The sequence below is a fragment of the Chiroxiphia lanceolata genome, chromosome 4 (genome assembly GCF_009829145.1).
Source record: "Chiroxiphia lanceolata isolate bChiLan1 chromosome 4, bChiLan1.pri, whole genome shotgun sequence".
Taxonomy (NCBI): Eukaryota; Metazoa; Chordata; class Aves; order Passeriformes; family Pipridae; genus Chiroxiphia; species Chiroxiphia lanceolata.
This window is the reverse complement of record NC_045640.1, coordinates 43526682-43553432: the sequence shown is the minus strand read 5'-3', so window position 1 is coordinate 43553432 and position 26751 is coordinate 43526682. Positions and strand designations below refer to the sequence as shown.

Here is a 26751-nt window from a genome sequence, read left to right as displayed (position 1 = left end):
CTTAGTCTTGGTGTGTGCAAGAAGTACCTGAGGCAACTTGTGCATGATATATACAGAAACTACATGTCGTGTGCAGGAAAGATTTTGGGGCTGCCTGGTTGAAGACCTAAACCAGCTCAGACATGTAGAGAATACCATTGTGTTGGAAGATGATAACAACCACGGTGCTCACTGCAGGTATTTTCAATGGCTTTAAGTGCTTCATGCTGGTACATAATGTTTCAGATGTTCAGAATTCATATGATTGGATTTCTAGCTTCATAATCTCTTTCCCCACCCAACCAATGCATAGCTACAATACCAAAACACTAAATTGTTTTAACTCCTGATTTTGCCTTCAGTAGTTTCATGTTTTCAAGTCTCTTTTTTATAGTCATGTTGTCTTTTAGCAAATTATTATGAAACCATAAGTCAGGAAGAATGATGCTTGTAACTGAAAGATGCTGGTTTAACTCTACTGGTACTAATTTACCTCAAGGATGCAATGCTGATAACATGCAGAAAAAAAAAATATATATATCACATAATTATGTGCCTTGCAGAAATAATTAAAATTTAGATGACTCACTGATAATAAGGAGCAAAGGAGAAAACAATGAAAACAATTATTCAAACTGAAAATTCAAAAGACATTCAGTCTAGATGTAGATGAGGAAGCAAAAGTGTACAGTTCATTAATTAGACAATACCTTCATTTTGGGTCATGCCTCATGATTGCAGTGTGTTGGAAAATGGTTTTATAATGCAATGAATTTTAGTAAGAGTTATAAGGGATATTCTGTTGCACCTGCTACAGTTTTAATAGAAAATATGATTGAATGTGCTTTAATTCAAGTAGATCATAATGGTTTATAAATAAGAATTTAAAGAAAAATAGTTAATTTCAGTATTTATTATAAGATTTAACCAGAAACTGATCTGGAGTAAATTTTTTTAAAAAAAACTGTAGATTTGTGAGATTGTTCTGCCTACTACTTCCAATCCTTGCATTTTGGTTTCCTGGACATAACAAAATATAGCAGTTAATGTTCTAGCTACCTGGTTTCACTGGGCTTTTGAATCCCAGTCTTCTCTACTTGAAAAAATACATAAAAAATTGTAGGCATAAGAAATTTCAGTGTTATACTTCATGCTCCTTTTTAATAGCCTAAGGGCCTTTTCCATGTTATCACTCATTGCAGCATAGTTGCTTTGGTTTGGTTTGGGGTTTTGTGTAAGGAAAACTCAATTAAAGAATGGAATGTTTAGTCACTGAAAGTAGTGGTTGGTTTCAGGCAGTATATGTAGGTTTGTCTCAGACATACAAAGGGCCAATTGACCCAGATCCTTCGATCCTGCATGTGCAAGTGGCTGAATTGTGCTAAAGTAAAAGTGTTTGCCAGACTTTAGAAAACTATAGAGCCAAGTGTCTCTATGAAGCTATGTTTCTTTGAATTTGAATCCTCTTAGTAATTATAAATTTTTAAGGATCTTCAGTCAACAAACTGCAGTGGATTCCTCCTGCCTGTTTTCCCAGGAGCACTCTATCACTTTTTTCAACCAGCAATTCACCTCAGTATGGTTGATATAAACGGGAAAAGCTACTACTCCTTCATGCTCCAAGGGTTTATCAAGATCAGATGTACCTTCGGCCTCAGAAAGACCAGTGTCATTTGGGACAGTAGAGCTTGATGGAGAACTGGGGATAAGAGGAGAAGAGGGAGTGATACACAAAGATGAAAATAGTAGTAGGAGGAGGAATGATGTCATTCAGAAAAAGGGGTCAGCAAAGTGAAAAGAGGCTGTTGGTACATAAGTGAAAGGCACAGAAGGGTGGTGGCAGCTCAGAGCTGGAGAGGCGTCTATGACTGAATGTTTCTTGGGTCAGGGGAAAAAGCAAGGAGGAGAAGCACTGGGGATCACTTATGTTAACAGGGAGAGGAGATATGCAGGCTTATTTCTGGGGCAGGCCTGGTATTTAGGACCAGTCAATGTAGGTAGCTGCCTATATTACCTAGTATGGGGAGGCAGATAAGTAAACATGAAGTGTTAACTGTGTTTGGGAGATGCAACAACCTAGTAAGAATGGTGTATTCAATTCTATTAGGATTTTACTTGGAAATTAGATTGGAGCAAACAGGAGAAAGCTGTTCGTCTTGAGACAACAGACAAATGCTGTACTGGTTGGGGTAGATGAGAACTGATAATGAAAAGGGGGAATTGTTGTGGTTCAGGGGTTTTTTGCAGTTATTTTTCTATTCTTTTAAATTTAAGACTTGAATTATTAATAATAGTTTTAAATGGTGGATTTTGAAAATTCTTAGAACAATGCAATATGTATGATGAGAATCATTGATTGTTTTTTTCTTCTCTTCACCCCAAAAAAACCCCAAAATAACCCCCCACGTTTTAACACTTCAAGCATTCCCACTAGCTTTTTCAAATTCATTTCTTGCAGCATGTTTTTTTCAGAAATGTCTTTTGCCTTTATATTTTTACATTTTGTTCTCATCCTGTGAGATTTCCCTACTTGGTCTGTTTTTACTACCATAACCATAGGCTTCAGTTTATGCTGCCGGATCCTGCTGATTTTTACCACTATGAAGAGTGACATTGCTCTAGCTTAGCCTAAAAGTAAAACCTTTTATTTATTCATATGGTGACAATTAAAATGCTATATAATCTTTGTGATAAGTTAAAGGTGATTTTATCATTAGAGGCATTGCTGTTTTGCAAGTATATTCTATTTACAGTTAGAAGTAAGATTACACAAATAATTCTAAATCTTATTTATTTTAATAATGTCCCTATTTTCCATATGTAGTGGCATGATTAGAATACTATAGCATCTTTTGTGAGTAAAATGCTGTGGGTTCAAATCCAAATAATTGTTTTTTTTATTCTGCAAAACTTTTTGAATTCAAATCCAACTAAACGGTTTAAATTTTTTGTCAAGCTCCGTGTGGGTTTTTTTGGTGCTGAAAGGTTCACCAGGAATAAACTTTAGATTTTGAGAGTTAGGAGGGTATAAAAAGCTTCCAGAAAAATGGCAAAGGATAGGAGAAGATAGACATTTTAAGGAACTTAATAAAAATAGGTGAGTTTAGATAGGAAACTTTTCAACCATTGAGTAATGACTAAAGATTTTTAAGAACCTTCATGGTATGAGGTTCAAAGAAGTTGTTACACAACTGTAGTGAGTAAACAATTTACATTTGTTCAAACATGTAAATTATGAACAGTCTAGAGTTGTTTCTCTCTACTGTAAGGAGAGATTAGATGTCTTCCTGGTTTATTTATTTTTAATTATTCAGGTTTTTTCAGAGGGAGAAGGAAAGCTGTAAGGTAGAGAAAAAAGATACAGTGTAAAGATGTGCATTGAAAGCTACTTTACTCCATTCAAGATCTTCTTTTAACACTTGCTAGTTATTCTTTCTCATTAGGAAGTGTTAGAAGGAAAGACATTTTTGTACTGGAGATAGCATGATAGATTAAGGGAAAAAAGGCTACAGCTGTGAATGCTTTGGGGTTTTTATGGAGGGTTTGCTTTGTGAAGTTTGGGTTTTTATTTAATACTAGCATAAAAGATGCGACATTGTTTTTCATGGCACTGGCTAGAGTACATCTTGCAGAACTCGGAGTCTGCTTCAGTATTTCATTCACTTTACATTCACTTACATTCACTTATACACGATAACTGGAGCAACAGCAAAGTATAAGCCTTGTCCAGCTGTGGTTTGTAGCGTAGCATTGTTACTAACCCTGCTTTCTGAGTGAACAATATTGAATTATCTCACCAGTTATATGCATTAGATCCACTCACCACTCACTCAACAAAAGCTAAGAAAAACCAACATAGTGGACCGAGAGTAAAGGGCAGGACACTTCTGAAAGCATCTGCCCATCTTTCTGTGGGTGCAGATTGCTTAGTTGAGAGAGATATCAAAAGATTTCTAAGATTGACATGGCAGAGCTCTTTCTCTGTAATGTGTTTTCAGAAAGTAAAGGGGACACAATATTAGACTTATTTGACCTTCTGGATAATGGAAGGGATAAATTCCCACACAACTTCTGTGTTTTCCGATTTTCTGTTCATTTAAATGAAAAAAGGTCTGGAAATGCAGTAGATTCAAATGCCAATGCCATTAATAAGATCTGGCATTGTGCCGTTTACTCCTGGAAGATGGAACATTCACTTTGCTATTAAAACTTCTGCCCAGATCCATAATTTGTTTCATCTCTGACATTTGTCTGATAATTTGAAAAATACCTGTTTTATCCTAGCATTAGCTTTTTTCTTTGGTCATTGGATTTAATCTACTGGAAGATCAAAGTACTTTAAAACCTCTGTTCTCAGTGTAAAATTAAAAAAAAAAAAAAAAGTAGCAGGTACCTGCACTGCTCTCTTTTTTTTTTTTTTTCTGCTGAATTAGCACCTCCAATGGCTCTAGTGAGAAGATTATTCTGAATTGGAAATAATCTTGGGGGAGGAATTACAGTTCAGGAATGTCCTTCCTATTAAAGTAGTAGGTGAAATAGGTAGAAAGGCCAAGCACCTTAGAATTTATAAATCTTGTGATCTTTGCTATATTCAGTTTTTAAAAGAGTGAAAGAAGGTCACTTTCCCTGGAAATATCCTACAGTGGAAGCACTAGGATAATTCGAGTGCCCTAGTCTTGTTCATCTCTGCTGGATGTGCTGTATGTCTTTCAAATAGGAGTTAGACTTCTAGGGATTTAGGCTTTGGCAAATGCCTAGCTACTGGGCTAGCTGTTCTGGGTGTGCCCAGAAAGCAGCCTTTCTAAACCAAACAAGGAGATAATTTAAATAAACATGTCACAAAATCAGCAGATTTTCTGAATTGCGGTTTTGAAGCTGAATACTTAAGTTTTTCTAAGGTGACAGGTTGCTTAAGGTGTTCTTTGCATCTCATGTCATTGTGGCATTTCAAAGCAAAAATGCCTATTATTTGTCTAGCTTTTCTGTACACATAGAGTTCTGGAAATACGTTAAATAAAGGCTGTTATCAAAATGGAACTACATTTTGGGAAACAAAATCTAATATAGATAGTATATTCATTAAGATAAATAGGGCTTGGTCTCTGTCCCCTTCTTACTGATATTAGTTTAAATTCGTTTTTTTAAAGATCAGGTAATTTTACATTTTATTAATTTCTCTTCTTCCTCTAGTCAGGACTGTTGTTATAAAAAAAATTACAATTAATATTCCCAAATATCTTGGGTATATATGCAATTATTTTCAGCTGAAAGCAAGTCTGTTGCTATGACTGACTGTTTTCACTAGAGCTCCATCCTAACATAAAGATCAAAGAGGAGGAGGCAGACATTGTCTTTTCTGGGCTTCCTGACCTCTACCTCACAGCCCCAGTATTTGAAACATGCCCATAGTTATTGAAGCTGCTTCTGTACCTAAAGCCCATTTGCAGTTTGAATGGCAACCAGCTCAACATGCTACTGTGTACAGACCCTCATTCATGCTATTATCTGTACAAAACAGATGAAAACAAAGCATGATTATGGGCACAGTCAAATTACAATGACTTTTATGTGTACAAGATTCGACAGTGTCTCTTATTTCTGTTGAAAGTAGTTCTTTGCATTTCCATGCCCTGTCATGACAGTATTCAGGGTGTCGTGAGATCCTGAAGGAGTTAGCCATTTCCTATCAGTTGGTGAATTTTCCACTCTCTTTCACTGAATTTTCCACTAACTCATCTGTCAAACCACTTTCAAATAATTTCCAAAGTGTGTGTAATACTGTTTCAAAATAGCCCCCAGATGCAGTAATTAAAGAAAGACCCTTAAGCATTAGTTTGACTACATTGGAAGTAATAAGAGATAGTTGCCCAGTTCCTTTACTAGTTCTTGACAAGTAACTTTGTGTCTCATTTCTTTTTGCTTGTGGGTTTACATATGTATATACCTGTTTTTTATATATAATTTATAAAAATGTAGAAATGTTTATATCAATCTTTCTGCTTTTGTTGAAGATACGAGCGTTCAAGTAGAGAAGTGCTTTATTGTGGGAAAAATGCACAAAATTCAGATGAGAGATTTTATTATAGTTTATTATATATATTTACTGGTATTTAAGTATATTTAAATTGTTTAATTATAAGAAAAAAATCCTGAAAGTGTATTTATACCTACTGATTCTACCCTCTTGCACTTGCAACAAAGAACCTTTCCTTTATTACCTCTGTCAGAAACTTACCTCTCTCCAAGGAAAAACATTTGTATCAAATTTTTAGACCTCTTTTCTCTTAGCCTCTGTTAGTGATAGTGTCCCTTCCCCTGCTGTTCCAGTAGCAGTTCCCCATATATGGTGAGGAACCTCCATCTGTGCCTCTTTTCAGACTGATTTCTGCCTTCTTGAGCACTGCTACAGCTGGATCTGCTATTCTAGCTGAGGGGTCCCTAGTGTCTTGAACAATAGCACTGCATTCTTTGACACTGCTGCTAGAGTCCCTGCCAACGTTTTTGTATTATTTTGTTTGTCTTTCTCACTGTTTTGTTAGATTAGGGATGAATGGCTAGTTCATAGTCCCCTTGAGTGGTTTTAATTTATTAGTTTGTCTACGATGTAGGTATCTGTATCTAAGCTGATCACCCTGGATTTCTCTGGTAGTCTCAGAATCACTGGAGATCAAGTTATTGGAATCTAAAGCACAACTAATTTCTTCTTCAAAAAGGTTTCTAACTGGTCAAATGAATCACACCTTAGTATGCTTATTACTCTTCTCTGACCATAAAAAACTCCACAAACAAACCCAAACTATAGTCAGTTAAGGATAGATTTAGACATTGCAGATATCCAAATCAAGAGAAAAACAATTTGACTTCTTGTGATTCAGAATACTTTCCTCTTTTTTTCTCTTTTTTGCATTGATGTCTTGAGATATTTATTTCTTTTCCACTGCTTAAGTTTATTCTTTTAGTGTTATATTTTAGATGTCTAATCATATCTCTCAGCTTTGTCTTCAGCACATGGGCAGGAATTGAGTTAAACACAGATTTAAAAAACAGGCTCAAATATCTTACAACTTTGAAAGATACGTAAATGAAATCTTTTTCTTCTGGGGTTGTATTCTCCAATTTCATCCTCAAATGATTCAGTTGCTGACTGTACAAAATAGAATACTGGGCCTCTTAGTTAAAGATTCCTAGTATCTTCTGAATTTAGTGGAAAACAGCTGAAGTTACAAAAGGCACCATCTTGCCAGTTTTTCTTGGACAGCTCATAAGTAGTATCTTCTGCTTAGTCTGGGATGACTTTGTTTTGTCTTTACTTTTCAAATTCATCTTTGCAATTACAACTTACAAATTTTGCTAAGGTCTGTAGAACATTTAAGTTGAAGTTAGTTAGAAATTTAAGTTGAAAATCACTTGGACCTTGTGTTTTCTCTGCTTGGCAATTAGGGCATCTACTTAGAGAGAGAAAATTCTTTTCATATGACAGTCATACAATGTGTGTTTTATAGCAAGAGCCGTAAAATCTTTAGCCACTTCAGTGCATTATATTATAGTTTATATTATCAGCTTATTGTTATCATAGTTCTAAAATTGTGACATGCAGGATTTTCTTTTTGCATATTTTTAGCCATGCTTTAATTATTGCAGATGATTCTGTAGAATCTCTACTCTAGTACCTATTCCATTTTGTATTAAAGTTGCTCATATTATCATATGAAGTTGAAAGGAACTGAAATGAAGTTGGGAGATTTACACTGCCATAACAATAGTAAGATGCAAGACCCATCCCACTTCCACAGAATAATGTTCCAAATAGTGCTCCCATTTATTTTAATAGTGCAGACTAGAATGTGGGTGAATCTCCAGTAAACCAAAGTGAATCAAGACAGGGCTGATACATCCTTTAACTTCTGACCATTTTATTTATTATGCAGGCACACACACACAGACACCTCTCTGCTCTGCATGAGCAGGTTATTGGTATGTCATTTCTTGTTTGTGGTAATGAGTTCACTTAGGTTTAGTTTGTCAACTTTACATCTATTTATGAAGCTGTAGATAGTTTTAATGAGCCCCATGAAGGTTATTAGGAGCTGAAAGTATATGCAGAATAACGTAGTAAGAAATGATTCATGGACTGTTTGCTTTCATGGCATCTCCAACAGTGCTTGTAAAATATTTTGGGATCTTTAGATTAAAGATGTCTTAACCTCAATTATGACATGTAGATTTTATATATGTGATGACATGTATGCACATACAGATACAGATTGATAGACAAAGCTCTACACAAACCTAATGTATGACTGAGTTGTGAATATTCAGACCGGTGATTGTATACTACAGGAATAATATTCTTGAGATAATGCATTAAATATATCTCAATGATCAAATGAAACATAGAATAACTGAATTAGATAGCATTATAACTTCTCAATTTTAAGCTCATATTTTCTCTACTACTCAAGGTATGTTTCAGTGTTCATGACAGTGCTGTGTCCAAAATTTCTCAGAACCTCGTGTGGAACAATCTGTTTCTGTACTGCAAAAAGCTATGTTTAAGGAATTATTGCTAGTCAGAGTCCTTTCTGTCTTTGTAGAAGGTTCTGTAAACCTCATCTCCAAATCCACATACACATTTAATCACTGCTACTCCAGTAGGAGAAAGTAGTGTTGACTCCAGCCAATCTTTCACTTCATTCTTCTGCTATTCTGATCCCTTTAAAGATTTCTGTACGAGTCACTGAGAAAACTTTACTGAGAAGGTTCACACTGATCACTCAGTCAGCTTATAGATCTGAAAAAAAAAGAGTTCTGCCTTCCTTTTCTTCCTTTCCAGGGTCTAACAGTTGCATACAAAAACTACCTCAATTCAGGAGCTTGCCTTGGTTACAATTACAATAGCCTTCTGCATGACTTGAGCTAACTAATTAAACTTCTCATTAAAATCTGAGCCATTGAAGCAAAGAGCCAATATATCATTTCTCTCTGCTTTACAGTTTATATATTTTCAGCACCTAATAGCCTTCACAGGGATCATTCCATTCATTCATAAACCTGTAAGTAGTTATATTCTGGCCCGTATTTCCAAAAATGGCCCTTATATTTGGCATAATTGCAGTGTTCTTGGCTCATAAAGCCCATCCAACAAAATCCTCAGTGTACGTGCACATGTGGTTTAAGTTCAGTTAGTTAGTTGAGATGTAAAATTTTCCACTCATGATGACAACTTCTCATGACTGTTTAGCCCCAGTTTCTGATGCGTGTGATCACAGGATTCTTCTCTGATGTCTCTGAAGTTGTAAAGCTCCTTAGATTATGTCAGATTAGGAACACGGGGCTCTTCCTTGCCTATATTGCTCTCTGAGGACCATCAGTTCTTCCAGGTATCTCAGCCCAAAAACTATTTTTGCATGGTGTTGACAAGGTATTGCATACTTGAAAATAGGTCCCCCTGGGTTTTTATATTTAAGGGAAGAAATTTGAGCATATGTATATACAAATATATGCTGTTGGGTTTTATGTGTATATATGTGGGAGGAGGTGAAGTCTAGAAATCTGTAAATAAATGCATCTCCATGAAGAGTGTAATCAGAGGAACAGTTTCTTATTTTTAGCAGCTAGCTCAAGTTAAATAGTGGAAGTAATTTCTTTTTTCCCCTTTCACCTCCATGGACTTCCAGCCATATCTGCTACATAGTGAGAAAGAAATTTAATTCACACTGAAAACAGCTGTAAATCTTTAGTTTAGGTTTATTGGCACTGCCCCTAACCATTCTGAATGGAGAACACTTCATTAATTTTCATAGATGCCCCTCAGAGGGTAACAAAAGAAAAACTGATTTCAGGTATATCTTACTATCCTTTCTATTTTTAATGTGTTTCTGTGTTCAGTGGGTTAACAAGGGGATTGGAAGGTGTAGTGAAACTGAGTCTATTTTTTAATTAAATATTTTCACTTCTTTTCAGTATACCTCTGCTCTGACCTATGATGCTGTTCAAGTGATGACAGAAGCTTTCCGTAATTTGCGTAAACAGAGGATTGAGATCTCCAGAAGAGGAAATGCTGGAGATTGTCTTGCAAATCCAGCTGTACCCTGGGGTCATGGTGTAGAAATAGAAAGGGCATTGAAACAGGTAGCTTCCCTGGAATGAATGCTGGGATGAGTGTATGTGTGAAATTTCCTATAGATGCTTGAAAAGAATCCTCCAGTCTCCTAATCTGCCTGGATCTTGCTGAGAATAATGTGGAAGTGAAGTCCTTGTGAACTTGTCTAAGAAAATACATTGCATACGAAAAAGAATCTAAACTGAATGTTTTTGAAATATCAATAATCATTTGTGAAAATACAAAATGCATTTTCTAAAACGAAAAAAAACTTAATTCTTCTACCGCTTTCATCTTTGTCTATTATAGGTTCAGGTGGAAGGTCTAACAGGGAATATAAAGTTTGATCAGAATGGAAAGAGAATCAATTTTACAATTAACGTCATGGAACTCAAAAGTACTGGTCCTCGGAAGGTAATTTCAATTGTCTTACAGTGTTTTAAAAGGTTTTACCATGCTAAGCAGTGGGTTAAGGTAGGTAATGAAACATTAGATTAATTAAAACATGAGTTATGATAATATTTGTTCATAGGTGTGTTCTACAATGGTTTTGCAGAACGAAGTAAAAATCTGTATTATTTCTTTCTAACAAGTATGAGTTATTATTTCTGGTAAGTACTACATGAGAATATTTTGCTTTCAGTTTCATGGATTAAAGTTTTTGTTTTCTGATTTGAATTGCTAAATTAGAGCCAGCATTTGGGGAAATATGCTTCTGAATGACAAAACCCAGATAGAGCTTTCCAGTGATGTTTTTATAAATGTGTTTATCTTTCTACTCTAATTTCAAATCTTTCAGGAAAAGCCAGTTTCTCGTGTCTTCCTAATCTGGAGTATTTCATAACCCTTTCAATTCTGCAGTATGTGATGTTGATATTAAAACCTGTAATATGGTAAACCTATTTTACATACAAAGTAGTATGAACAAATGTCATTACTTGAATCTTTTTACTCTTTGTTGTAGTCTTTCACTATATAAATAGAAATACTTACACTGGTAAATCCATAGCTGAAATAGTTCTCTGTAAGTACAAATTGAAGGCATAGTAATAACATGCTTTACCTTTTCTATAAAAGTTCATATTCACTGGTGTCTGTGCATCCTATAAACTCTCTTTAGATTGGATATTGGAGTGAAGTGGACAAAATGGTTGTGAATCCTCTTGACGGCCCTCTTGGAAATGAATCTTCGGGACTAGAGAATAAGACTATTATTGTCACCACTATTTTGGTAATTAACTTCATATTTTGTCAGAAGACAGTCTGTCCTACAATGATTTGTTTCTCATTATTATGTTAGTTTAAATATATTGTCTTTTTATTATTTGAAGTTGTGAACTGTTACTCATTGTGATACATAATAAAATCTGGAAATTAAGGAAATGTATGTGTTTCAGTATCCAGTTTTGATCTGTAGAAGACAGTCATTGTTTGTAAATCCTAGAACGTTACAATTTTTAAACCTGAAAATGGAAATTATATATCTGCTTTCAAAGGAGAGGAACTTTCTGAGAGGCAGAACCATAGTGTTAATTGTAGAGAATAGATTTTGATAAACAGCAAAGAGACTGGTTTGTATGCTTTAGGATTGTAGCTGCTATAGATGGGTAAAGTGTAAAATAAAATGTTAAAAGTTGTATTCTGGCTGTTTAGAAAATTAAATTATGTATTGTCATAGAACAGCATTTTTCTGTAAGTTACACAGTATGTTTATCAGTTTGGACAAGTTAGAGGTTAGCATAGGAGTTTCTCTGGATGCAAGAATAGTTCTGTAGCAGCTGAGCAAAGAGGAGATACATTAATATGACTTATGACTCATCACCAATTTTGCTGATGATAGAACTTTAGTGCATAGTTATAGATATATTGCCTATTGCTTGTGAAGTACTTCAATAAAAATATAGCCTGGAGAGCCTGAAGTATTTTCTCAGGGAGAGATGTGGTTGTGAAATAGAAAATAATTTTCTTCTATTAAGACAACAACAAAAGCAACTAAATACCTTTGCCTTCTTCCATCCAAACTTTATGAGAGAAAGAAACTGATTTTGGAATTTACTCTTTCTTCTCTGAATGCATGACTCCTGTTAACATTCATGGTCATTATTAACATACTTCTGGGAATCACTATGCCTGTAAGTATTGTTATTTGTGTATGACTGTGGAGAATGCAGCTTTTAAATGTGTTAAAGACGTGTCACATTAATAATTAACAGCTAACATATACATAGCATGAATGATTCAGATGGTGCCTTCTCTCTTTTTTCACATATAAAAGGGAACATATTAATCTAAGAAGTGTACAACTGATGCATCTCTCTCTACCAAGTAGCTAAGGCAAGTTCTTTCTGTGCAGGAGTCTCCATATGTCATGATGAAGAAAAATCATGAAATGCTTGAAGGAAATGATCGATATGAGGGCTACTGTGTGGACTTAGCAACAGAAATTGCTAAACACTGTGGATTCAAATATAAGCTCACAATTGTTGGGGATGGCAAGTATGGGGCGAGGGATGCAGACACGAAAATCTGGAATGGGATGGTTGGAGAACTTGTTTATGGGGTAAGAAAGTCTTCCATAATAAAGCTATTAAAGATGACTGATGGAAGGGGTGGGATTTGGTTTTGTTTTCTCTGTAGAGTATAGGAAAATTATCTAATTCATTTGATAGAGAATTAGCAATTTGTAATGGCATGAAAAATTCTGAAAGTAAAATGTGGAATTACATTTTCAATGCAAATGAAGTGAATGCATATTTCATCCTTCTAACCAGGTGAAAAGCAAAGTACTTTGCTAAATGTTTAAATGTCATATACTTTTAAAAGGGCATATGTGAAAACAAAAGCTTGGAATATGCCAATACTATGGTTATATGTATTTTGTGCAAGTTCAACTAAAAGCTTCTGAAATTCTCCATAGGATGTTCTTGGTGAAACAAATGTTGCTGGAATCTCTGCTGTCCTATTTTCCATTTGTGAAATGTAACAGAAACGAAACCATTCTTTCCATTACGTTAGCTATTATTTCCTTTTTTTCTTCCTTTACAGAAAGCCGATATTGCAATTGCTCCATTAACTATAACATTGGTGAGAGAAGAGGTGATTGACTTCTCAAAGCCCTTTATGAGCCTGGGGATATCAATAATGATCAAGAAGCCTCAGAAGTCCAAGCCAGGAGTGTTTTCATTTCTTGATCCATTAGCATATGAAATTTGGATGTGCATTGTTTTTGCCTACATTGGGGTCAGTGTAGTTTTATTCCTGGTCAGCAGATTTAGCCCATACGAGTGGCACACTGAGGAATTTGAAGATGGAAGAGAAACGCAAACTAATGAATCAACTAATGAATTTGGGATATTTAATAGTCTCTGGTTTTCCCTGGGTGCCTTTATGCAGCAAGGATGCGATATTTCGCCAAGGTTGGTTACTCACTCATTTCAACTTTGTGCATTTTTGGTCTCAGCCATCTCAACCAGAGGAGGTTCGTGGTGCATATATTTTCACTCTTGGAGAGGAATTTATTGCTGTGTTTCTTCCCTCCCTAAAATCATAGAAGTCTTTGAAACAAAAGCAGGTTCATGATGTATTTGATCGATATTGTCTTAATGCCGATCATACATTTACCAAGTGAAGTTATATACACCATGCCGAGACTGTAAAATGCATAAGGTTCACATCATTTCATGCCTTCTTGGAGGGGTACCGTGTTTTTGCTGCATATTCCCATTTTACAGTTGACAGTGCATATGGTTCACAACAACTGTAATGGGAAAAAGGGGTAACACTAGTTGCAAACTACACAGGCAGCACTTTCCCTCTAAAACTCACTGCACAACATAACACGGTTATTAACCCACTGTTATTCCCCAGGAGAGCCTTGAACTGAAATAAAAGTCATGTGATGGTTCTAATTTCATGTGAATAGTTGCAAAAGACTGCTGTTTTTCCATGGCCTAGTTTTAGAAAAGTCACAAAGGAAATTGCTAAAATGAATCTGAAGGTCCAGTTTATAAGAGCTTAATTCCTAATGGATTTTCGCCTGCTTTATTAGGGACAGCTGTAAAGCACTTAAGTTAATTCCTTTGCAGTTCATTAAATATTCTATTTTGCTTGTGCACAAGTGGTTCTAGCCCTGATTCAGCAAAGTGGTAAGTAGGTAGGTAAATAACTACTTGCTGCTTGAAGGAACTATAGTAACAAATGAAATAGGGCAACTGGAGGGTTTAAGGAAGTCAAATCAGAAGATTTGGCTAGTTATGCTAAGCAGTTTAACTTTCTTGTAAACATCCTAGAGTTAAGAGAGGGAACAGGTCAATTTCTAGTAAGTCTAGTGGTTGGTGTGCAAAACAAATCGCACAAAGGGAGCATTTCTTATATATGTAATGCATCCCAAAAGGCAACAGCAGGTTTTCAAGTTTTTCTACTGCAGAAATAGCAGAGCATTTATTGTACGAGAACTTAAGCAGTTCTGTGTAAAGGCTGTCATATCACAGTGGGAGATGCCAGGCTCTATGATGAAAGATACAATGGATTTGGCATATAACATGGTAAGAATGGTATACAAGAAAAAAGTTAGTGAAGAGAGCAAGTTTTTACAGGTCATGAGAAGTTGTGTTAATTTCAGCCCTATGGTGTTTTTGTATCCATTACATGCTTCACAGGTTTAGTTGTCTGCAAAGGCCCCTTTAAGCTACAAAATTATTTTTATTGAAAGCTTTATTGGAAGGTTATAGAAGTATAATGATTTTCATTATTGTTATTATTATTATTTTACTGGCTATGAAAGCACAATAGTTGTTTTGCAGTTTGATAGCTTTTGAAAGGTAATAGAAGAATAATGATAATAATAAAAGGTGCATGAAACTCAAATAATTTTGCATATTCAAGATTTAGTTTTAGTGAAACTAACAGTGCTTTATTTCATTGCAAGCATAATTTTGAGGACAGTGGTTAGTTTGTATAGCATCTGTTTATTCTAAAAGTAAAAAAGGGCCAAAACCACTTGTTACTTCTGGTTATGCACCAAAACTATCACTATGGGATTTCAACTCTCTGCAGATGAATCATTGTAAATATGAAAAGGAGTACCTTCAGGCATCAGCAAAATACCTTTGTGAAGTTAAATTTTGCACCACTGTTATCATTTCTCTAATAAAAATGACAACCACTGTAAGAATTTTAGAGTAGACAAGGTAACTAGGGCTCCCTGACTGAAACAGACGGTGATAGTGAGTAAGACCAGACCATCTGGAAAAAGTCATTAGTAGCAGTCCCCATGTTTCCTCATGGGTAGCACAGAAACAATAGAGTAGAATAATATATGATAATGATAACCATAACTTATAGCAAAGTTTTCCTCGTCTTTTTTTGAGATGTGAATGTACTCTCAGTTCTGCCAGATAATACCTTTCTAAGTATAAAATGTGGTGCAAAAATTTATGTAATTGTGCACAGAAGTTGTTAATTTACCAGTACTTAAAGGTCTGGTAAATTAGGTGCTTCTAAAGTGTGGGTTCATGCTAGCATATAAATATCAATCTTTAGAAACTTTTTGAAATGTACATACAAAAGGAAATAATTTATTTAACTGAGACAGACCGTCTGGGGAAATTTTGAATACAAATGACACCCCAAATAATTTTACTTTTAAAATGTCATATGGGAGCATAATGGGTTGGTATTGAGCTTATTCTTTTTTCACAAAGTAGGTTGCAACTTTGCTCACAGATCATGGGCTTCTGAAGATTATTGTCAATTACAGAGGGTGTCATCAATATAACATAATATAAAGTGCCATAAAGTTGGTGGTTATTAAATACACATGGACATACTGTATTACAAATATGTAATACAATATATTCAGTATACATATCTGAATATTTTACTTGTAGAATTATTTTATACTGAAATTACCTCCCTGTCAAAATGTAATATTTTTTTAAAGGTGACAGAAAGACTAGTTTGCAGAATATGCCTCAATTTAGAAGGACCTTGAAATACTTTTTTTTTATGGTCCTTTGAATAACACATTCTGTACCTTATATGACTAGATTTTCATGTAGTAGAGTGAATTAGTGAGTCTGTTGGGACATGGAATAAATCTTTTAGTGTCAGAATTACCACAGACATTTTATACAATAGCAGTTAGTAGAAATAATTTGTCCAGAATTGATTCTATTTATTTTTGTTCCCAGTTTAATAAATCTGCTTTACATAACTATCATGTTTAAATGTATATATATGTAGTTATATCTGTCTATATATTCTGTCAGAATTAGTTTGTAGTCTCATTTATAGTACAGTAGGCTGGATGAGTGATTTCTAATTTGTTTACTTAATAGATAGAGGAGTTGCATCAAGACGTACCTAAACTCCTGCAAATCCTTAGTACTAGACTTTCAACTACATGCACATTTCTGCCAAATAATTAAGCACATCTCCAAAGATTATGTACTACTTCCTATAATGTCTTGTTTAGAAACAAAGTAGCAATTAATTTCAAAGTTTAAAGGGTCCTTTAAAAAAAGGTCAAGTTTGACAATAATGCAGTATCAATATTTCTCTTATATTTTTTAGTATTGGAAATTATTGTGTTGTGTACTTTATGCTGTTGTGTATGTTTTCTTGAGTTCTCTTTTCTTCTTTCTTCTTGAGCAGGAGATGCAAAACACAGATCCATAAGAGCCCACCTGCTGCAGTTATAAACATCAGATTTTTAAAAATATACTTTCTTCACCATTTTCCTGTATTATCACTGATTGTTTCATGTCCAGTCCTCCATTTGTTAAATGCTTGTATCTTTCAAAAGTTGTGTGCACTTTTTAGGCTATAGATATTTCCTGGGCCAGCTTTTATTACAAATAATGCTACTGCACAGATTTTCCACAGCAGAAATCAGTCTGTGTCTGAATGTCTTAGGAAAATAATCAGGCTAAAGGCACTTGATTTTAAAGTGCATACTGATTTTTCTGAAAGCACTCTTTCGCTGGTTTTGTTTGATCCTCATCATAATGTCACACAAAATCACTTCAGAGGGGACAATAAGCTTATAGGTTAAATATAGCACACTGCGGTGGGAGCAGTTTCCTTCAAGAGTGATGAAAACTTTGAAGAACTGGATCACTAAGTTCTCCCAAATGTAAACTCTGGAGTCCTGATTTCAGCAAAGTCCAGGAGATATAGTGGAGAATGCCTTGATTTCCTATCTAATGACTATGCAGAGCTGCACTGTGAGATAGCCTGAAATGCTTCCCTATAGTATAATGCGTCATTTGTGTAAAACTGTAAAACGTGTTCCTTTTTAGGACTTTCATTTCACTTTACAAATCCATTTCATACTTGTTATTAGATCCCTGTCGGGGCGCATTGTTGGAGGTGTGTGGTGGTTCTTTACCCTCATCATAATCTCATCCTACACGGCTAACTTAGCTGCCTTCCTGACGGTTGAGAGGATGGTGTCTCCCATTGAAAGTGCAGAGGATCTTTCCAAGCAAACAGAAATTGCTTATGGGACATTAGATTCTGGCTCCACTAAAGAGTTCTTTAGGGTAAGAATTTCTGCTTTTTAGATTTTTTTTTTAGATTGTTTTAAATAGGTCTTTGCTCATGTAAAAGTGTTTTCCCTGGGCTTTATTAAAAGGTTGATATGAAAATGTGATATACACAGCTCAACTCACAAGTCTAGGTGTTTTTGTTTATTCATTATTGTTACATTTTATTATCTATATACAAATTTAAGGGTCTTGATATAAATATGCAAAGCAAAATTACCTAAAAAAACATTCCACTATAAAGTGAAAAACAAGGTATGTTTGAAGAAGGGAGTTGATGTCATTCATCTCTTTAATAGCTCTGCTATATTTTAGGTACTCACACAGTGAATGTGAACATGGGAAGATGCACAGTCATGTTTTAATAAGTATTCCACATGATTTTTCAAGCTTGAAGTGGGGGAATGGAATATAATCCTGCTGGCTGCTGTAGTAAATACGTGCCTACTTTTGAAAACAGTTCTTATTTGTATTTGCATTACAGCAATGCCTTGGAAGGCTGTCAGTCCTCACCTTCTACCTCTGTGTATTGCAGTTTTAAAAATACATTAAACTTCCAATGTGTGAGTCTCTCAGACGGCCCTTGAGACACCAGCTAGCATGGTGAAATCCATCCAGCAAATGAGTGAGAGACTAAGGCTGCTGAGAAAAAAAATATAACAGCTTTACCTTGTATGTGTAGCCTATGTGTCTCTGCAATGGAAGTACATCTGGCATGCCAAAATAGAAAAATAAGTTGTGTTTTCATGGTTTTTTAGTGCAGGATGCTAGGTTTAAACAAAATGTATTTTAAAATACTTATAAATAATTCATTTACATTTCAAACATAGACTGACATGAAAATTAAATGAAACAGGTTCTCACAAATGTTTTTTTATATACTGTATCATTAGAGCAGTAACTGCTAGATTTTGGGTTTCACTGGATCCTATAATGCATACTTAACTGGTCTCATACATACTTGTCTCAACTGTAGAAAAGCATTATTTTCTGATTCTGATGATAGGTTCGGTAATAATACGTGCTACTGATTGCATTCCTATTAGCTAAACCAAAACTAACATCAGATGTGTAAGGTAGTAAAAATGAGATCAGATTTGTGCTGAGAGTGTTTAGAAGCATTTAGAAGCATATAGACTTGTTTCTGGTTTTGCGAACATAAACCTTTTAGATCATGGCTGTACTGGGGATTGAATGTGAACTCAAAGTAGGTCACTTCTTTTGAATAGTTTCTCTTTAGAGGTTTTTCAGCTTTTCTTTTTAAAGCAAAAAATGTTTGTATGTGCATGCTTTAGTATGTAGTTATGCTCCTAGCATATATATACATATTTCCACTTTTACACAACTAATGTTCCTGGTGATTACTTGAGCATTAAGAACTTATTTTTGTAAAAATTAGGTGGAAGCTTTGAGAGGGCGTATTCTTCATATTTTGTTAAGTTACCTTTGGCTTTGCACAAACAAGGCTCTAATGATCTGTGGAAATTTCTTCTCAGCAATTTCTATCACAAAAACGTTGGTGCACTATGTGCAATACAACTTCTTGGCCTGATGGCTCTATCTTCTATTTGCTAAAAATCACTTAAACTTGCCCAATTATTTTTCAGGAAATAACAACTGTCAGATTTTTTTTTAGGAGGCCTGAAACTCAAGTTTCAAGAATGATAATCTTTCTGCTGCAGATAATGTGAAAGGAATCTCTAGCACTGAGACTAAAATTTCACCCAGAGTATATCTGTATTCTGTCTGGATTGAAGTAGATGTGTGACTTTTATATGACCTGAAATTAGGACTCAAATTCTTGGAACAGCTGGAAACAACTTGAGTATTTTTCTAGCAGCATGCTAAAATGGGCTGACTTTTGCTCTGTCACTGTCAGGAATTAAACATTTGGGGGTTTTCAGTTAGTCTGTTTTCAGTTCAAGAAGTAGCATTATTTGCAAGTCTGTCTTCTGTTGATGGAACGTATACTGAATCTTCACTAGTAGAACCCTAATTCCTGGAACAGCATAAAATTAAGGATAGCTGTGTACTGGGAATGAGAACAGTAAACTGAATTTTCTTTGCTACTAAAAGATGTTTTCTGATAATACTTTACACAATTGAAAAAGAAATGTTTCACAGTATTTTTCAAAAAGGAATTCTCATCAATAAGGTAGATGGTGAAAGTCAGCTGAAAAATCCTGTCCTGAATAGCTTGATATATATGTATGCAATGTTAAGTGAAAGAGGTGGGTTCAAGTCTTTGTCCAGCTTCTATGACTGCTCATCACACACCCTACAGACAGTAGGCATACAAGCTAGTCGATATCATGTGACTTGGAGATAACATCCTTGGCTTTCATGACAAAAGATGTATTGTCTTTGCTCTTTACCCTAATTTAGGTATGAACTCCCTAGCTTTAAAGGTAGTATGGACCAGTAGGAGCTATTCTTGCCAGCAGTGAGCACAGCATCAGTTGGCACTGCATCAAGAAACATAACTGAAAAAAAGGGATGAAAAGGCATTGTACTCTGGTGTTTCTAGTGCTGCTTTGAGAAGCAGAAGCTTGGTACATCCTATGTAGGAAATGTCAGTGCAAAAGTAATGGGTTTAAGAGTATTTTAAAAAAGGAAAAAAAAAATTGAAATGTAGTGACACAGCATTGCTGAGTAGTAAATATCAGCAGGATTAGTTGTTAATAATAACGTTATAGATAATTTTATAAATATAAATCTATAGATACAGAATTGTTTTCTTCAATGGCAGATCTATCAGGTCTCTGTAAATACCAAAATGTGGAGTAGTTTTCCTCAGGAGATCTCAAAGTAAGTACTAGCAGAACTGCAAGTACAATCCAAATCTAAAGAGTTCTGTTACACTGAGTTGAGATATTTACCACTTCTAATATTTGCTAGTGTCTCTGCTTTAGAGATAGTGCTTGTAGAGATCTTAGTGCAACTGAAAGCCCAGACAAAAATATATGTTGCATTGCTGTTGCATTTTCTCTTGGGTTATGGGCAGAAGATCAAAGAAATTATGCATGGCCATGGTTTTCCCAAAGTGCATCATTTTTCTCAAATCAGTAGTGGATCGTAGTCATGAGAATGTGGATAAGTCTGCAAGCACAGCTTGGAAGAGTCAGGAGTCGTTTCAGTTGACCTTGTGTAGGTGCCTCATCTCTCTGAGTGTCAGGTCACACACACTACTTGATAGAGCAGTCAATAGTGGGACAGTGCAATTCCATCTCTCCGGTACGTACTAGTGACACTATCCACGCTCACGCACTATTTTTACCTTCAGAGATTTCTCAGCGGTTGTGGTAAATGCAGTTGATACATGCTAGGACACATAGTTAACTTTGAAGTGGGGAAAAAAGCCACCCAAGAAGGCAGTCTACTGTTCACCTGCCACCGCAGAAGTTAATTTTAAAGCATTACCTACATGTGTTGACTCCTGAAGTTGCCTCACGTATTTTCAAGGGCTATGACACGGGAAGAATCAAAGTAAGTATGCAAGCATTCACTGGAAGGTTTCCATGCATTCCACCTTCTTGAAGGCATATTGAAAATTACTATCAAAATGATACAACCAGAACAAAAGTTAATTATTTTTACAATTGAATCATATTTTTGTTGTATGCCTAGCTCTGTTCATTAAAGGTATGTACAAATCAGATAGACAAATGACATCAGTCTTGCTACCTTTTTTCCCATAGAAGATAAATTGTAACTAGTCCTGTGTGTAAGGTAATAAGGCATCTCAAAAAAAAAAAAAAAGAAAAAGATGTGCACAGCACTAATTAGACTAATTTACTTTCTCTCTGCATTAGCTTTTATTTAAAACCTCTTCATATTTACCTATTCTTGAACCAAGTGTGACATGAACAGACCAATCTGTTTTGTTCTAGCTGTTTTGGTGGCCTTTAAAAATAGATCCTCTGCCAAAATAAAACCAAGTAGAACTTCTCCATAACAAGATAGTATAGTTTCACTGAGGAGACTATGCAAGAGTTACTTATTCTTTCTTAAGAGACAAGAGTTGCAGAATGAAAAGTTGGGCATTGGAAACATGCTGGAAGGATGATAATCCTTGGTCGTGTAAAGAAATCCTCTCACATAGTGGAAAACCAGCAATAAACATAAGAAGAGCTGACAAGACCCCTTGAGTAATTTCTGCTGCAAAAGTGTTATCTCTTGGGAGGGAAAGAAAATTTGGCCTGAAGGAAAATAGTAGTGTCTTTTCTAGGAGTCTTAAACACAGCCCAGTGCCTCTAGTTTTATGAGTATTTTGAAATATTTTTTAACTTGTAAAAGTATTTAAGTTAGCAATTACATTACAGGAGGTTATGGAAAAAGAGAGAAAGCATACATCAGCCTATGAATCTGGATCCGTCTTCATGTTCATCGAGATATTGAAATTTCTTAAAAAAAAATGCCACAGCAAATCTTTAAAACCAGGGAGAAGAGAAGAAACACTGATTTTTTTATTTTTTTTTTAAATTAAATTGAGATAAAAAACTATGAATCATACCTCACCCTCAGTTTTTGAAGTTTGAGATGTAGCAGAATTATAGGACATATGTTTCCAGAGTTAAATTTTGACTAGGTCAACAGAAACCTCTGAGAGGTGAAGGAGACGAAAGACTCAGTTATGACATCTTCTGTAGAATTTACCACAGACTCTGCTTGGCACCTTAGGAGGCAGAGGGTATAGGATTGGCATTTCATGAATCTGTGAAGCAAATGTGATTGGAGAGTGCAGGTTTGACTCTTTAGTTTGACAGGAGAAAAAGGTACATAGCTGAAATAATGAGAATAGTCAGATCTGAGTTTGCCTTTTGCATCCAGTAGCATATTACTGAAGATACACTTTTCTGTGATGTAGAGGGTTCAAGTGAAGAATTTTCACTTGTGTCTTGTTTTTTGAGGTCCTTGTGTCTTGACAACACACAAAAGAATTGATTTAGGCCATTCTGAAAGTTATTTTAAAATAATTCAGTATTCAGTATTTCCTTTTTTCTTCAAAGTATCTTTTTGTTATTTTTTAGGGTTTGTTTTTTTTCTGCTTCCACATTACCCAAAATTCTAATGTCAGTAAGCCTAGTGACCAAAACTCTGTGGGACTTCAGAAATCTTGTTACAAATATTACTCAGAAACCTCAATTTCAAGTTAGTATTTGCATAATACTTATTAAAAATTAAACGTATTCCTTTTTAATAGAATTTTATATTCTTGTTTTGGGGGGAAAATTGTGCCAATAAAAAACACATTATATTCCCGATTGTTTCTTTCAAATTTTCATCAGGCTTTCTTAGATGTTCAAAATGAAGTATGCTGTGTAGAAGGTAATTTTGTGATGGACAAAAATGAATTTGCAACACTATAGTTTGAAGATTCTCCAGTGTTGCATAATCTGTCATATAAATTGCCACACTCTATGTATAAATAAGTTCTTTTTGCACTGCTCCTGGGAGCACATAATTCCATAATACCTCACTTGTTATGGTTAGGAACATTCTTTTATTTTTCCAGCCTATGTGTACTTATAACTAGTTTATCCTCAATTTTACAGTACATTAATAATTATGTGGATTTTTTTCTTCTCGGTGCTTATTTTCCTGATACATTAATCCTGAATGAGCAGAGGTGTACTTTGTATGCCATCTGAGATATCAGTTTGCTTTGTACAAAGGCATTAATATTTCTCTGTCTTTTCTGGAAATAACTTTCTCCCAATTCTGTCACAGTGTTTTCTGGTAACCTATTTGATCATAGTGACAGATCTGTGTTTCTTTTGATTTTATCAACTGATGATCTTCAATTGTATTGCTGATTTTCTTATTGGTCCCAAATTACTGGACCATGCTTTTAAATTGGAAAGTTTAACTTCCTTTCTATCAGTCTAGTGATCAGAATTTTCCACTTCTCATATATAACAAATAAATAATATCCTATTATCTGACTTGATGTGTTTTGCTATCCCAATTTCCTTTGCTACTAATCCCAGTCATTTCTGTCTTGAAATGTTTTCAATTTAAAGTGTCATCAGAAGCTGTGCATGTTCTTCATGCAGTTCTTCATACCAAAAGAGCAGTAGCTGCTTTCAGTGCTTTTTCATTCCTCAGTTCAGGCAGTAAGTTTATGGTTCTAGATTCCAGAAACAACATCTGCAGTTCTCTACAGATTTGTGAATTCTTGAGAAGGTGTTCTTGTGTTTTGGAATTTAGTTTATTCTCCCTCCCCTAGTATGGGTGCAATAAGTTTTTTTTCTTTTTCATCCAGCTTGATCGTTTCCTTTTCTGTACTCTCATTCCTATTACTTAGTCATAAATCATAGAACGATTTGGGTTGCAAGGGTCCTTAAAGATCATCTAGTTCAAAACCCCCTGCCATGGACAGGGACACCTTTCACTAGACCAGGTTACTCAGAGCCTCATCCAGCCTGAACTTGAACACCTCCAGGGATGGGGCATCCAGAACTTCTCTGCGCAGCATGCTCCAGCATCAAGTGTTCCAGTCTTTCTTTATTTTAATCTCGTCAAAAACAAGGCTAAAGTATATATTTAGATTATGTCCTTTGCGTAGATTGTCTTTGTTCTCTGCATTTCTTCCCACTACACAGCAGGTGCCTTTCTGCCATTCTTTTTCTCACTTGTGAGGTTTGAAAACTTGCTGCTGTTTGCTGGTTTTTTCAGTTCACATTATACAATGTACTGTTTCCTTTATGTTGTCAGGTTTCATCTGGTCAAATTGAGATCCTGCTCACAAATCTACATTCGTGTTACAGTGATGTTGCAAAGCTGTAGTAGTAGATGCCACAATATGACTGTAGTACAGTTGTCCCTGTATTGGTAGGTTTATTGCAGTAAAGTTAGTTCTAGGAGTAGACAGACGGCTTTTCCTTGTGATCATCACTTCAGAATTGTAGAAATTAGTTTTTGTGACATGTATCTGAGTTTTTAAAGCAATGACTTTGAAACAGTCTGTTTTGATTTTATGAATATGCTGAATGATGGGGAGGAATTTTGATTCTAAGGAAGTTGAGATTAGTGTCTCAGAGGAGGAGTCATTTCAGCAGGTATTTTAATGGCAGTTAAATGGTTTGGGAACTTTAACATGCCTTTGTAAGACAAACCTGGATCACTTATTATTTTAAGTATACTTTTGAGGAATTAGTTCTTGAAGTAGAATGTTCTAGATTTTTTTTTAATTAGACCAAATATAGTAAAGATATTTTTGGTAGCTGAAGTAATGGAAACTAGAAAGCTATAAAACTGCATATTAAGATGCAACTAATTTTTACCATTACTCAATAAAATTATTACAAAATTTAGAACTTCAACTTAGTTGAACTTTCATTCACCTTAAATATTCACCTAGTATAAACAAGGGTAAGTGTGTTAAATCTTTAAATCTTTTTAACTGTGTCCTGTTAATCTTTAGGTAATTAAAGAGACTGAAAAAACTAGTTCTGTTCTGTGTTTTTTGGATCTATTAGTATTTGATTTACTATGTAAATTGGCAAGTTTTATTTGTTGTTGCTTTTTTTTAATTACTGGTGACAATACCAATTCCTGTACTTTTGTTCAGTACGGAAGGTCAACAAGGTGGTTTCACAAATCATATTTGAGAATTAGGGATCTGCTCCCACAGTACAAGATCATCATCTAGTAGAATGTTAGTAGTCTGAAAAGCTATTTCTGTCAATGACATACTAAATACAGCACCCCAGTTTGAAGAATAATAGGTCTTTGAATGTCAAAAAAAAAAGTTATCTGGTGACCCACAAAACACAGCTAATTAAGTTGATAAAACTTTGCATAAATTAATTTTCTAATTAGTTTCTTAATGAAGGCAATATTTTGCATATAAATGGAATCTGTACATGTAACAATAACTATTATTATTATTATTACCCAGTTCCTAGGGTATTTTTATATCATTGTATTGTCATAGTAAGTCTTAAATAATATGATAAAAGGTGTTCATTGTGAATATTAGGGTCTTGTACTGTCATGTTGGTGTTGATTGTAATACCAAAGTTATAATTAGCTTTTAGCATTTCATACACTGGAGTGTCACCTTGCAATAGCAATCAGCTACAGTAATTAAGAGCAATGCAGGTAATTTCCATATTCTTTCCTTCTTATAGTCAAATAATATGGCAATCAACAATGGTTCTGTATTTGTGGTGCATGATTAAAAGTTGTGGTGTTTTTTATGGAGCACTACTGTCCTTTCAGGGGTTTGATGCCATTAAAAGAAAGAGTATATAAGAGCTATGAAAGCCCAACTTGCACACGGAGCATCCCACATTCACAAGGATTCTGTTTCCTCGTGGTTTAGTCCCCTGTTGATAATGACTGCATGCTTTTCTAAATGCACTTTAAGGAGATGAAGGCCCCATACTAACTACTGTGAAGAAAACTAACTCTACCCCAGGCAAAACAAGCACAGCATAGGTATAAAAAATATGGTCAGCTCTAGCACTGACCAAATGTAAATAACAATGCAGTGTGCTTTTAGTTATTGTGTGTTCTACAATGCATTTGAATTAGGATATGTACGTGTACTTTTTTTAGCAGTCCAATAAAGTGGGCTTTATGAGTGAGTGAGTGTGTGTGTACACAGTGAATGCTTGATGGTCTCTTAACACTGCCATTTTCCACATCTTTAGCTCTACCTTTCAAATAAAAAGTTATGAAAATAATGAAGGAAAAAAAAAGGCACAGTTCTGAAAACCAAATGTATTACAACATATATTATGTAGCAATATAAAAAAAAACCATAGAAGTCACCTGTAGGTAGTGGTTCACTGCTCTTATTTTTTAGGGAACTAGACAAGGTCAAGGACTAAGTAAGGATCAAAACGTAGCTGTATGAATTCCAGCATGATGTTTTTCAGTGTTCATGGCTGCAGAGGACTGTGTGGTCATGGCACATTCTGAGTGTTATTTTTCTGGTGACGTTCTTACAGAACACTTACAGATTTTTATTTTCATGTTTGCTGGGTCAGGTATTTGTACCTTTATGCATACAGCAAGGACCCTGTGAGCCATCTAGTGGGAAGTATCTTCTTAACACTTGACCATTTGGGAAGACTGCTCCTTATGCCTTTCCTGTTCAGCTGCCCAGCTTAT

General features: G+C 35.0%; 1 protein-coding gene across 4 annotated transcripts in view; it reads left to right on the top strand.

Moving 5' to 3' along the window:
• GRIA2 (glutamate ionotropic receptor AMPA type subunit 2) overlaps positions 1–26751 on the top strand; it is a 94510-nt gene that overhangs the window by 59987 nt on the left and 7772 nt on the right. For all 4 annotated transcript variants that reach the window (XR_004356897.1, XM_032686890.1, XM_032686891.1 and 1 more), the window contains exons 7-12: positions 9943–10110; positions 10391–10495; positions 11202–11312; positions 12435–12641; positions 13127–13497; positions 17427–17625. Coding sequence is in view for 3 of the 4 variants with exons in the window: in XM_032686890.1 (XP_032542781.1) it covers positions 9943–10110; positions 10391–10495; positions 11202–11312; positions 12435–12641; positions 13127–13497; positions 17427–17625 (1161 nt within the window). In the remaining variant the exon portion in view is untranslated. The remainder of the gene's footprint in view (positions 1–9942; positions 10111–10390; positions 10496–11201; positions 11313–12434; positions 12642–13126; positions 13498–17426; positions 17626–26751) is intronic.